The 14,716-nt window shown below is 39.9% G+C and overlaps 1 protein-coding gene across 3 annotated transcripts in view; it reads left to right on the top strand.

Moving 5' to 3' along the window:
* HADHB (hydroxyacyl-CoA dehydrogenase trifunctional multienzyme complex subunit beta) overlaps positions 1–14,716 on the top strand; it is a 37,605-nt gene that overhangs the window by 4,026 nt on the left and 18,863 nt on the right. For all 3 annotated transcript variants that reach the window (XM_059893442.1, XM_059893440.1, XM_059893441.1), the window contains exons 2-4: positions 2,036–2,110; positions 2,219–2,263; positions 10,495–10,594. In XM_059893442.1, the coding sequence (XP_059749425.1) occupies positions 2,044–2,110; positions 2,219–2,263; positions 10,495–10,594 (212 nt within the window). In that variant the 5' untranslated portion in view covers positions 2,036–2,043. The remainder of the gene's footprint in view (positions 1–2,035; positions 2,111–2,218; positions 2,264–10,494; positions 10,595–14,716) is intronic.

Here is a 14,716-nt window from a genome sequence, read left to right as displayed (position 1 = left end):
CATCTGTAATTTGTACTTATAGTGTGAGCTATGGATCTAATTTTTTTTCAAATGGTTAGCCATTTTCCCAACAAATCTATTGAGTAATTCATCTTTCTCCCACTTATTTGAAATGTTATCTTTATTACATACTAAATTCTCATACACATGAGTATGCTTCTGAACTTGCTACATCCTGTTCTGTTGATTAGTTTAATTTATTCCTGTGCCAGATTGAACTGTTTAATTACTGGTACTTTATAGAAAGTTTTGATATCTGTTAGAGCAAGGTCCCCCTTTTTTTCAATCAATATTTTCTTGACTAGTTTCATGAATTTTATTTCAAGAGGAACTTTACTTATGGGGATTTATATTCCAGACTCAAGTGGCATCAAATGTAGCTTCTGGAAAAGTGGTGCCCATTGCATGGGCCAATTTGTGTCTCCCTGGTCAGAGTCCCTTGAGTATACCTAGGCTGGTAAGCCTAGAGGTTGGACTCCTCCATCTCTTTCCAATCCATATATTTGGTAAATGTGATTTTTTTTTTTTCTTTTTGGAAGCCACAGGGCATCTCTTTTTAGTCAACGAAGACCTAAGAAAAGTTAAACAAGGCTTTTATATTGGCTGTTGCTGTGTAACAAATTACTCCAAAATTTAGCAGCTTAAAACAGTAAAAACTTATCTCATACAGTTTCTGAGGGTCAGGAATTTGGGGGCAAATTAGCTGGGTCGTTCTGACCTCGACTTTCTCATGAGGTTGCAGTCAGAATGCTGGCCAGGGCTGTAGTCATCTGAAAGCTTGTCTGTGCTAGAGGATTCACTTCCAAGCTCAGTCACATGGCTGTTGGCAGGAGGCGTCAGTTCCTCATCACCAGAGCCTCTTCATCGGGCTGCTCCTGAGGTGCCAGCTGGCTTCCCCTAGATCGAGTGATGTGAGAGACAGACCAAGACAGGAGCTGCAGGATCTCTTAACAGCCTAATCTCAAAAGTGACATCTCATCATTTCTGATGTATTCTTTTGTTTACACAGACCAACTATATAAATAAGAATTCAGGGAAGTGGAATTACTGATCAAAAGTTAGGTGCAGTTGTAGTTTTTTGACAGTTACAGTAGTTGCCAAATTGCCCTCCATAGTGATGCATCTGTGGAGGTGCATCAATTTACACCCTCAGCAGCAGTATATGAGAGAGCCTGTGTGCGCAGACTACCACATAATGAATATCAGACCTTTAAGTCAAATATTATACCTCTGTGCAGTTTTAATTTGTATTTCCCTTATGAATGAGATTGAACATCTTTTCATGTATCTAAGAGCCATTTGTATTGATATTTCTATTTCTGTGAACAGTTTGTTCATATCCTTTGCCAGTTTTTTTCTTACTGATTTGTAGGAACTCATTTTTGGGAATTTAGGGAAGTATTTAATATATTTTATATATTTTTTAATATAGAGGGGTTTATATTTTTATTATTTTGAAATAATATCAAGCTTATAAAAAAGTAGCAAGTGCAGTGTACAAACTTTTTTCTTACAGCAGTTAAGATGTGATACTGCACTCTCTCTGAATACTTTAGTGTGTATCCCCTTCAAATACAAACATTCCACAAGGCATTCTGCATAATCACAATACAACCATCAAAATCAGGAAGTTCACATTGGTGGCTTCATGATCATGTCCAGCAGTCTCTACTCCTTTGGCCCTAGAGAAAAGCATAAACTCTGGACTAGACTATCTGGCTTCAAATCACAGCTCTGCCTCTTACTAGTCTTTCAATCCCTGTATGCCTCCGTTTCTCATCTCTTACAAAGGGTGTAATAATCATGCGTACTTCATAGGTCCTTGTGAGGACTGGATGGGTTAATGCTTAGATTAGTTGTTTGCATACTATGTCAGTACAGCTATTATATTATTAGAGGAAGGGTAGTTGGTAATAGAGTAAATTTTAAAGTATTTTATAGTAGTCATGGATGAGATATCGGAGATCATAGCCTACACTCTAAGCTACAAATTGTTCAAATAACCCAGAAAGTCTTTTTGTTCTTCTCTTTTTAGATTGAAGAATGACTTCCCTCTTGACTTACACTTTAAAAAATCTTCCCAGTACATCACAATGGGCCCTCAGATTTTGTAAGTTTCATTTGTTCTTTCTTTTTAAGATTAGATTTGGTTGTGTAAGCATCTTGCACAGACATGGAATTGTACTGCTTTTTGTAAACACTTTATTTTGTCTTCCAGCTATGAGACCTCTGAGCTGTTCCTCCCAGTTACGAGCTGCCGCAGGTACAGTAATTTGTAAAAAAAAAAAAAAAAAAAGGTCTGATTTAAGAGTTAGATTCTAGAATCTAAATTTGTGAATTTTGAATAAAAACCAAAACTAGTTTGCTAACTCTCCCTTTTTATGAGCAACATGAACATCACTGTTGCCTTTAAATTAAAACAACATAGGACCAATCAGTAACGATAGTACATGGTGTAGGGTGGGCTCGAGGATGTTGACAGGAGGCTGCTTTCTGGGATGTGGAGCTTGATGGAGTCACGGAGGTTCCATGAACCTTACTGGTCAGTTTAATCAATCAGCTACTGGCTGTCAGTCCTAGAGATGATTAGCTTACAAACACTCTGGAGACTGCTGTGGAGCCAAAAGGTAACTTTTTAAACTTTCAGTGACAGGCTTCTCTGTTAATGAATATCTTCTTAGCCCATGTGCAAGGGGATGCATACATGAAATAGGTGTGACTGTAGAACCAGTTAATAACAGAAGGTTGTTTAGTCAATATGAAATGAAAAAGGAAGGAAATTTGTTGATTTTATATGGTCTTTTAGACCCTTGGTAAAGTCTTCTTCACTGTTGAATACATACTTTTGCAGAACCTACTGTAGGTATGTATCTTCACTGGCCAGTGCTAAAAACGCCCAGACAGGTTCTCCTTGCCTGGGTCCTGTATTGACTATGACTTCTGATTTTGGTTTTATTATGGTGTTTCTACTTGAATAATAACTTAATAGAAAAAGCATCTTACTAGGATTCAGAAGACCTCTGCTCTGTTCCAGTTCTACTTCTTTCTGGGCAGTTTGGCCTTGAACCGATCACTTTACTTCCCTGTGCTTTAGTTTCTTTATCTAAAAAAGAATAATAATTTTAGTCTTGTTAACCTCAAGTAGTTATGAAGATATCTCACAGCACTTTGAAAACTGTAAACTCAATATAAGTACAAGATGGGAATTCCCTGGAGGTCCAATGGTTAGGACTCTCTGCTTCCACTGCAGGGGGTATGGGTTCGGTCTCTGGTTGGGGAATTAAGATCCCACATATCGCGTGGCTCGGCCAAAAAAAAAAAAAAATATATATATATATATATATATGTACAAGATGATATTTTTATATTGTTTTACGTAAGTATATTGTCACAGTCTTGCCTAATCTCACCTAGAAAAGTTTCACGTTGTCATGTCACAAATATATTTTCTGTGGCCTCTAAATTCTAATTAGAATATAGATTTGTATAGGCTCACAAAGAATAATTCCTTTCTATCTCATTTCACCTTTTCCCTAATTCTAATGTTCACCCAGGACTTTGCAGTCAGACAAATAGATCTGATTTTTTGCCAACCGGAAGAAGGTCACATTGAATACCAACAGAGGGAAGGCATTTTTCTGGCATACAGAGTATTCTTCTTTATATTGCTCTTAAAGTGTTTTGTGTTTCTGTCTCCCCAGCTGTGTTGTGAGCCCTTCTGAGACTTAAGCATTTTAGAGTCCCTGGTGTCTAACACTGTCCTAGCGATTTGTGTTAACGTTGATGGTGATAGTGGTGCAAGAGGGCACATGATAAGACAAAGGAATGTGACCAGCTGATTTGAGGGGAGGGAGTGGGAATGTACCCCTGCTGAACAGGTTTTAGGTTGCAATAATTTTGTAACTAATTCCTCTTGAATTTCATGTGAATATGCTTGATGGTGCTGTTAGGATGAAGGAATTAGAATAGAGGGATACAGGTTTATTGATGTTTCCAGTCATCAGATTGACTGGAAATGTGTCTGATGGAAATTTTGACTTATTCAATGGCTATATATACTATGCATCTTCCTTGACTTACAATAGGGTTACATCCTGACAAATCCATCATAAGTTGAAAATATTGTAAGTCAGGACTTCCCTGGTGGCGCAGTGGTTAAGAATCCGCCTGCCAATGCAGGGGACACACGTTTGATCCTTGGTCCGGGAAGATCCCACCTGCCGCAGAGCAGCTAAGCCTGTGCGCCACAACTACTGAGCCTGCGCTCTAGAGCCCGCAAACCACAACTACTGAGCCTGCGTGCCACAACTACTGAAGCCCATGCACCTAGAGCCTGTGCTCTGCAACAAGAGAAGCCACTGCAATGAGAAGCCTGCACACCACAACAAAGAGTAGCCCCCGCTTGTCACTAGAGAAACGCCCATGCTCAGCAACGAAGACCCAATGCAGCCAAAAATAAATAAATAAATGAATAAGATTGTTAAAAAAAAAAAAAAGAATGTATTGTAAGTCAAAAATGCATTTAGTACATCTAATCTACCAAACATCATAGCTTAGCCTAGCCTATCTTAAACGTGCTCAGAACACGTTGGGCAAAATCATCTAACACAGGCCTATTTTATAATAAAGTATTGAATGTCATGTAATTTATTGAATATTGTACTGAAAGTGAAAGACAGAATGGTTGTATGAGTATAGAATGGTTGTAAGTGTATTGGTTGTTTACCCCTGTGATTGTGTGACTGGGAGCTATGGCTCACTGCTGCCCAGCATCATGAGAGAGTATCATACCACTTATTGCAGCCTGGGAAAAAAATGAAAATTCAGAATTCAAAGTATGGTTTCTACTGAATGTGTATTGCTTTTGCACCATCCTAAAGTTAAAAATTCGTAAGTTGAACCATGGAAAGTCAAGGACCATCTGTTTATCTATATATCTATATCCACAGACATATATATATATAAAACAATGGTATAGCACATGGCATGTCTTCTCTCTGCTTTGACTGATTTTTTTTTTTTTTAATGAAGGGTTTTTTTGTTTATTTATTTATTTACTTATTTATTTATGGCTGCGTTGGGTCTTCGTTGCTGTGCGCGGGCTTTTCTCTGGTTGTGGCAAGCGGGGGCTACTCTTCATTGCGGCACGTGGGCTTCTCACTGTGGTGGCTTCTCGTTGCGGAGCACAGGCTCTAGGCACGTGGGCTTCAAAAGTTGTGGCATGTGGGCTCAGTAGTTGTGGCTCACGGGCTCTAAGCGCAGGCCCAGTAGTTGTGGCACACGGGCTTAGTTGCTCCGTGGCATGTGGGATCTTCCTGGGCCAGGGATCGAACCCGTGTCCCCTGCATTGGCAGGCGGATTCTCAACCACTGCGCCACCAGGGAAGCCCTCTGCTTTGATTTTAATTGTGTATGTGAAATACAGAATGTATATGTCAGCCATAGAATCCTAGGTTTGGAGTTGGGAGGAGTGCTTGAGGTCATCTAATCTAGCTCCCATATTTGCAAATAAGAAATTTTTGGCAGAGCAGGGACTAGAACCCAGACATTTTAACCCCCTTTTCAGATTCTTATACTACATTGCTACTGAGTGCCCATAGCACTGTGGAATATATAAAAAAGAGCCTTTGAGAAAATTCTGATGTGATTAGCAGCCAGTGTGCACATGAAACAGAATTAGAGTCCTTTGGGTGACTGTTCAATATATAATGAATATTATTTTTAAATGTGACTTCTAGTATTACTTTAATTACTTTATAATATGCTAAATTGTGTGGCCAATTTTTGCCCCATAGGTTGCCACAGAAGTTAAGAGGCAGGAACTACAGGTAGCTGTAGTTATCAGGGAAGGCTTTATTTAGGAGGTGGAATGTGAACTAGGCCTTAAGGGTAAGTAAGGATTAAATGGACAGAAAGGAGCCACTCAGATGGGAGGGTATATGAATGAAGGCAAGGGGTGTGAAATGAAGTCAAGGCTGTGAGGGTCTGGGGGCTTGCTCATCTTGCTACATGTTGAGAAGTGGTGGAGAACGTTTTTGGATCATTCAGTTGGAACCAAGTAAAGCAAGGAATTTGTTAGAAGAGTTAGGAATTTGAATTTTATCTGAAAGTGTGTAAAAGGAACACGCGGTCAGTTCTTAAAAAGTGGAATGATGGGGCTTCCCTGGTGGCGCAGTGGTTGAGAATCTGCCTGCCAATGCAGGGGACACGGGTTCGTGCCCTGGTCTGGGAAGATCCCACATGCCATGGAGCAACTAGGCCCGTAAGCCACAACTACTGAGCCTGCGTGTCTGGAGCCTGTGCTCCGCAGCAAGAGAGGCCGCGACAGTGAGAGGCCCGCACACCGCGATGAAGAGTGGCTCCTGCTTGCCACAACTAGAGAAAGCCCTCGTACAGAAACGAAGACCCAACACAGCCAAAAATAAATAAATAAATAAATTTATTAAAAAAGTGGAATGATGTGATGGTATGTCATCTGACTTTTCCTCTCATCACTTTATTCTCTCCAAGGTCAGTCACAAGTAATCTGCAGATCTTCAAACTTAGTGGCCTTTTTTCAGTCCTCATTCTCCTTGAGTGTTGAAATATTTGACCATCCTCTGCTCCTTGACACTCTCCTGCCTTTGCTTTCATGCACTGTTTTCTCCTCAGTCTCCTACTACCTCTGAAGTTTACCCTCTGTCCCACATTTTCTCTCTGCCCTCTAAATGTGGGGAGATCACAAAACCAAGTGTCTTTTATTGTGACTAAGGGGCCCACTCAAGTTAAGGATAAGAGGGCTTGAGGACTACAGCTAGGGAGGCATTAGGAACCAAGCAGCTCTAGGGGCAGCCGCTTTGTCTCAGTCATGGCCACATGGTGTGTCACTTTCCTGGCCTTCCTGCTTCTCTTTATATTCTTCTTCACTCCTCTTGCTGGCTTCTTTGCTCACTCAGGGTTTTTGCTGCCCCATAACGCTTACTTAAAAATAATTTCAGTTTATTATCACCCTGGTTCTTCCTCATGGCATCTTTTCAGCTTCAACTAATTGGTATTTTTCTCCATGCTTTGCTTAGATTCCTGTGAGAGAGACTTAGATGCAGCTTATCACTTGTAGGTAGATGACATGGGTTACTGGTTGGCCACTCTATGGATTGACTTCAGGTAGTCAGGTAGTACCCACCCTGAATCTAACCAGCTTTGGGTGTGGGCTTAGGGACATGACGTCTATGATTGCCCCTTTGCAGGGACTCTAAGCAGGGCAGCTCCATTTAGAGGGGGCTATGGGTGAGCAGGCACTGCAAAATATGTCTCTGCTTTTCTTCTGGTTTTTTTTTTTTTTTTTTGAGGGTAGAAAGTGAGATTTATTGAGTACACTGCAAGGGAGCAGCGGGCGAGACCAAGAGGGGGTCTTCCCTGGGGGAAGAGAAACTGGGCTTCTTTTTGGTCCCTTTTGGTCACCCTTGGGTTAATGTTCTACCCATATGGTGGTTAGGGCTGCGTGTGTCATAGCTCAATCTTCCTGGTATACCAACTGCTTGCGACCGTTGGTAATTTCCATTGGGGGAGGGTGTGATTGTCTTATCTTGAAAGGACCTCCCCAGCCTAAGATGGCTGTTCTGTTGTTAAGCTCCACATTTCCCCCTAACAGATCAGCAAAGTCAAATCACTGACATCTGGGTGACAATATCATCTCATGCTACTTCTGCTGAGAAGGGGCGATGTGGGGTCCCGGTTGGCTTTGCTGATCGGCCATGGGGCTGTGGGATAGTGTGTGAATAGAAATTTGGGGAGGCCTGTTCAAGAGTAGTCAACTATATTGATTCTAGAGGTTGGAGTCCTTGTCTTGTCACCATTTGTGGCTTGATGGAATGAAATCGTTTTTGTAGTGACTCACTTGAAGTACCTGGAAATGTTGGTGGATCAGGATGGACGGTCCTCAAGGGAGGATGGAAAGAGAAGGGGAATCTCACAGCATGCCTGGATTCGCCAAGCCGCTGCTGCCGACTGCACCAGGCGTTGGAAGTGAGGAGTACCCAGGCTAGGGCCAAAGGACACTGCCACCCCATTAGGCAGGGACGGTTGGTCGGTATGGGACTGGGTTTTAGGTCCGCTGAAGAGTTGCCTTGGCCAGGATGCGCAATCCCCGAGTCTCCAGGGACCTCAGACCATCGACAGTGTTGAAGAGGAGAAAAGACCATTTCCAGAATGTACCCCTTAGGACGACAGCAAGTTGGAGTCTCGTCCTGGAGGCCTTTGGGTCCCACCAAGGAGTAGACGTGGCCATTTGCCCCGAGTCAGTAGGCCGATCACTACCTGTTGGAAGACGGATCAGAAAACGCAGAGAGAGGAGAGAGCGGTCTGGTCCCTGTACGGGCCATCAAAATGCCACAGAGTGCGGCGATGGGGCTGGCAACATGGGTGGTAAAAGAATTTACCAAGCCAGAAGTGAGGGTAGAAAGCGAGATTTATTGAGTACAACGTAAGGGAGTGGCAGGCAAGACCAAGGGGGCATCTGCCTCTTCTGTATTCTAAAATGCATATATATCATGGCTCTCCCAGCTACACCTCACTTCTCTTTGGAGCTTTAGTTTTGCATTTCTAGCTCTCTGTCAAATGGACATATCCACCTGGGTGTCTCTCCATCACCTCAAAGTTAGCATGTTTAAAATTGAGGTCACTTTTCTTCCAAAACCAGTTCTTACTCTGTGTAGAATAGCTAGGTTTTCTTAGTCTCTAAGCTTCCTTTATAATCCTGTTTTCCTTTCTTTCCATATCTGTTTGGTCACCAAAATACATAGTCTTCCTTTATAAAATCTCTTGTATTGGTCCCTTCCTTTCCATTCACAATGATACTGCCTTTATTTTGGCCGTTAGCACCACATGCTTGTTTTTGCTACAGACTCCTTGATAATCTCCACGTGACTTTATCTCCTTCACCAACCAGTTAGAGCTGTGAGGAGAATCTTTGTACCCCATTTTATCATGACTCTTAGCTTTCACTACTATTTTCTTTAAGTTGGTTGTAGATATTTATCATAAATAGCTCTCTGTGACATAAGTGTGTGTCGTAAGGTGATTGTTAAAATTTTATTCCCAATTCTTTAGGATTTTTCTCTTTCTCTGGTAATGAAGGAGTGATGATAGGAGATGAATTTCAACATTAACAGCAATAAGAAAAGAATGAGACACATGTAGATACAGAGATCTTCCAGCTATATTGTTAAGTCAGAAAAGTAAACATAATACACAAGTGTGTGTATGTACATGCATAAAAAGAAAAAAAGTGGTAAAGTATATACACCAGATTAGCAGTATCTACCTCTGGGAAGGAAATTACATGGCAGCAGAGGACATAAAGAGGGAACTTTAGTTTTACTCTCCATATTTTAGTTATGTTTATTTTTCTTTTAACCACTAGGATATGTTCATGTTTTATTTTTTAATTAAAACATTAGAAAAGTTTGCTCTCTTTTTTAAAAATTTATTTTATATGTTTATTTTTGGCTGCGTTGGGTCTTTGTTGCTGCTCACGGGCTTTCTCTAGTTGCGGTGAGTGGGGGCTACTCTTTGTTGCGGTGCATGGGCTTCTCATTGCGGTGGCTTCTCTTATTGCAGAGCACGGGCTTCAGTAATTGTGGCTTGTGGGCTGTAGGCGCGCGGGCTCAGTAGTTGTGGTGCACGGGCTTAGTTGCTTCGCAGCATGTGAGATCTTCCCGGACCAGGGCTCGAACCCATGTTCCCTGCATTGGCAGGCGGATTCCTAACCACTGCGCCACCAGGGAAGCCCCAAGGTTGCTCTTTTGATGTTAGAAAATAACTAGACAAATTGAGCCAGAATTCAGGAAGCATGCTGGGTTTTTGTAGAATGGCAGTAGTCACCAACCAAATGCCTTTATTTCTACATAGAAAAGCAAGAATATTAAGCTATATGAAGACTAAACGATATCAGTCATTGTAACTTCTAATATTAAGGGCAGACTTAATTGGTTGCTTTCAGTGGAATAGATTGTCAAACATTTGATTAAAAAAAAACAAAAAACAATTTGTTAATGGCATAAACAACCTTATCATTAGGTATAATCTCTGTATTTACCTTAAGTATTTTTTTGAAATTTGTAAATGCTAGTTAATTTCTTAATCCTTTTTTTTTTTTTAGTTCAAGTGGTTTGGTAAATGACAAATGCAGCTTGGCATTGAATGATATAATTCTTCTTAGAATGTCTGTCTTTAAAAATGTAAAAAGTCATTTGTCTTCGTATATTTTATTTTATTTTTTTAAGATTTTTTTGATGTGGACCATTTTTAAAGTGTTTATCAAATTTGTTACAATACTGCTTCTGTTTTATGTTTTTGGTTTTTTTTTGTCCCCGAGGCATGTGGGATCATAGCTCCCTGACCAGGGATCAAACCCGCACCCCCTGCATTGGAAGGTGAAGTCTTAACCACTGGACTGCCAGGGAAATCCCTGACTTCATATATTTTAGTTAATTGTTCTTTGAACTTTCTCTGAAAGCTGTCCAGACGAAATCGAAGCAAACCTTAGCCAAACCCAACGTAAGGAACATTGTGGTGGTGGATGGTGTCCGCACTCCATTTTTGCTGTCAGGCACTTCGTAAGTATGAAATGATTTTGTTACATGTTCTTTCTTTCTGTCTTTTTCTTTTTTCTCTCCAGCTGTATTGAGGTGTGGTTAACAAATAAAAACTGTATATATTTAGGTTGTACACAGTGATTTTTTTTTAAGGTATTCAATGTGATGTTTATATATATATATATATATATATATATATATATATATATATATATATATATACACATACATACATACATATTGTGAAATGATTACCACAGTTGAGTTAACTAACACATCCACCACCCCATGTACTTTATTTATTCCTTTTTTTAAGGCACTTTCAAAAGGGATCTTTGTCAGTATAACCCAGTAGGTAATACTATTGCTAGTGGACTAATATATGAAAAACATTTTCATGAAATTAATACAGAATAAGTCAAGCCAGTGGTGAAATAATGTGACAAAATTTGTTTTTTATTCTTTCTCCTGAGTAAGCCTCATGTAGTGTTAGATTGAACCAGTCATATTTTAAAAACCTAGTGTGGGACCAGATAGTTTGCTTCTAACAGAGATATCCTTTCCTTATCTGAAGATAAGTACTGTATGTTGTTTCTGTGCCTCTTCAGAAGTTTGGATATGGAGAATGTGGGCCCATGGGCATTCTGAAGGGCCTTTAATCTATGGCTTTGGTTTCCTGGAAATTATCAGAATTGGAGTTGATGGACTGGTCCAAACCCTGGTACAGCACAACCCCAAATATATGGAATAAGTGTGATCCTAGGGGGCTTCCCTGGTGGCGCAGTGGTTAAGAATCCGCCTGCCAGTGCAGGGGACACGGGTTCGAGCCCTGGTCTGGGAAGATCCCACATGCCGCGGAGCAACTAAGCCCGTGAGCAACTAAGCCCGTGAGCTACAGCTACTGAGCCTGCGCGTCTGGAGCCTGTGCTCTGCAACGGGAGAGGCCGCGACACTGACAGGCCCGCGCACTGCGATGAAGAGTGGCCCCTGCTCTCCACAACTGGAGAAAACCCTCGCACAGAAATGAAGACCCAACACAACCAAAAATAAATATAATAAATAAATTAATTAATTAATTAAAAAAAAAAAAAAAAAAAGAATGATCCTAGGGCTTCCCTGGTAGTGCAGTGGTTGAGAATCCGCCTGCCAATGCAGGGGACACGGGTTCGAGCCCTGGTCTGGGAAGATCCCACATGCCGCGGAGCAACTAGGCCCGTGAGCCACAACTACTGAGCCTGCACGTCTGGAGCCTGTGCTCCGCAACAAGAGAGGCCGCGATAGTGAGAGGCCCGCGCACCGCGATGAAGAGTGGCCCTCACTCGCCGCAACTAGAGAAAGCCCTCGCACAGAAACGAAGACCCAACATAGCCAAAAATAAATAAATTAATTAATTAATTTAAAAAAAAAAAAAAACATTGCTAGGGAATGTCAGGCATCTGCTAAAAATAACGAGACCTTTCTGTACTAATATGGGAAGAACTTGAAGATATGTTAGGTGTAAAAAGCAAGGTTCAGAGCAGTGTGTATAATGCCACCGTTTGTGGAAGATACAGACCTGTGTGTGTGTGCGCGCGCATACATACACAAACGTTCGTTTTTAAACGATAGTTTAGAACCTAGAGAGTATTTTCTTATATAAGTGAATGCTGGTGAAGTTTCTTCATTCACCCTCTTCTCTCAGTATAGTATTATAACTTTCCTGTACTGACACAACAGCAGTAAGAGTGAGAATCTGAAGCTTTAGCAGCAGAGAAGTGATGAGAGGGGATCCTCCTTGTACTCCGCAGTAACAGGGTAGGAAAAGAAAGTTCCATCAAGAGAAGAAAGTTCTTGGCTAGGAAGACCATTTTTTTGTAAGGGCTGTTTGTATACTGTGTAGAAGTTTGATTCCAACTGTTTTACTAGCTGTTAAAAAAAATATAAACACGCTCAACTATATTATTTACTTACATTATTTAAACATTTGCTTTGATAATTGGTATTTGCGTGAAGTTTGAGATATTCAGCACATTAGCATAGGGTTTATTCCTTTTGTTGTGTTTTATTATTGTGTTTTAGTTTAATTTAGGATCCTAATTGAGAAAGAAGATAAAGTTCATGAGTAATTTAGTGACACAGAGAAGAGCGTTGAGTAATGTAAGAAAATACAGTTAATAGAGAAGAAAGAATAAAAATTTTAAGGCAATATTCATGTATAGAACAAAAGTGACCAAAAAATAATATAGAAGGAAGAATTTATAGAGAAGACAAATAGTTAAGTCATATTATTAATCTTATGATTGAGGCGACAAATGAGTCTTCTATAATAGTAGATCATTTTCTAGGTAGAAAAAGATCTTTTTCTGTTTAATTTGAAGAAGCTTTGCTTTCAACTTGAGTGATATTTGAAAGACCAGGTTTTTCTCAGAGGTAGAAAGCGCTTTGGAAGCACTCCTAGAAGTACTCCAGCAGTGACATTTGGGAGTCTATCAGGCATCCTGGTAGAGAGGGGTATAGGAGCATGAGAATAAAGATTGTAAAATGCTAACTAATTATGGTTCAGACATTTTTTAATTGATACACAACTTTTTCCCAAGTTATTCTGCTCTAAATTTGAGGGAACTGGTTTTACCTGTGAAAGATTTTTAAAAGTACTGATGATTCTTCTGTGATTCAGAGTAAAAATAAAAACATTTTTGGATTTTTTAGGTTATAATTTTTAGGAATTTAAAGAATGAATATTCTTATATAATCCAATGGTTAAATCTTTGACTTAAAGGGAATTTAGTTTTTAAATTTAAATAGACACACAGAGTTCACATCCACATCTTGGTTTCTAAATACTCATTCTTCAGTAGAAGGAACCAGGCTTCCTAGACGAATGACTAGGTCTGGGCCAAAAAAAAATACAAGATGCACCTGGAGCATTTCGGAGTGCCAGAAAGTAAAGAAGTGCTTTAAAAAAATGGAGCATGTCAATAGGACACAGGACTGGGAATTCCCTGGCAGTCCAGTGGTTAGGACTTGGTGCTTCCATTGCCAGGGGCCCGGGTTCAATCCCTGGTCAGGCAACTAAGATCTTGCAAGCCATGCGGCTCCGCCAAAAAAAAAAAAAGAGGACCAACCTAAAATAACTTTCAATGACAAAACCTGGAACAATTTAATTAATAAGTTATGATGGTATTATACCATAACCCAAAGAATACATCAGATATCTGTGAGTTCAATCTGATATAAATAAATGATTGACTAAAAAATAAAAGAGAAAGGACAAATCTTTCTTAAAGAAAAATTTCGGTTAATAAATACAGAAGGAATGAGGAAAATAAATAAATAAATCACCATTAGAACACCACAGGAATAATTGCTGCAACCAAGATCTACGAATGAATGCTAAAATTAGTGGGTGAGAAATGTTAAGAAGAAACAAGATAACTGCATAGCCTCAACTCTCTCCCCTCAAGTATTTATTAACTACTGTGATGATTTTAACATATGTCCATAATTTCTTTGTTACTTTTTCCACTAGGAAGTAGAGCTTAATTCTTCTCCCCTTGAGTAAGGGCCAGAGTAGTGACTCATTTCTAAAAAATTGAGTTCAGAAAACTCAAAATAGTGAAAAATAGTGAAGAAAACCATACTTTAACCAAGTGGTCAAGTTAACATCACCAGTAATAAGTCATGTTGCTGTCACGTACACTCTGATAAGAAGCAATGGGAAGGCACTTTTACCTCTGTGATACACTTCCCTCAAATCCATAACCCCCGTCTTCCAAGTGTCAAGGTCAAGAAAGATAAGGGAAGACTGAGAAACTGTCACTGATTGGAGGAGATTAAGGAAGCATGACAACAAAATGCATAGAAGCATGACAACAAAATGCATAGATTAAGGAAGCATGACAACAAAATGCATAATGCCCTTTTACTGGAACAGACCAGTAAAAGGGCATTAGTGGAAAAACTGGTGAGGTCCAGATAAAGTTAGTAGCTTAGTGAATTGTATTGTGCCAGTATTAATTTCTTAGTTTTGACAAGTACATCATGGTTATGTAAGATTAGCTTTAGAGGAAGCAGGGTAAAGAGTATACAGGAACTCTGTTCTATCTGTCCAATTCTTTGTAAACCTCAAATTACTTCAAAACAAAATTTTCTTAAAAGTCCTAA

The sequence above is a fragment of the Balaenoptera ricei genome, chromosome 13 (assembly GCF_028023285.1).
Source record: "Balaenoptera ricei isolate mBalRic1 chromosome 13, mBalRic1.hap2, whole genome shotgun sequence".
Classification (NCBI taxonomy): Eukaryota; Metazoa; Chordata; class Mammalia; order Artiodactyla; family Balaenopteridae; genus Balaenoptera; species Balaenoptera ricei.
Note: the sequence above shows the minus strand (reverse complement) of the source record. Positions and strands in the feature narration are given on the sequence as shown.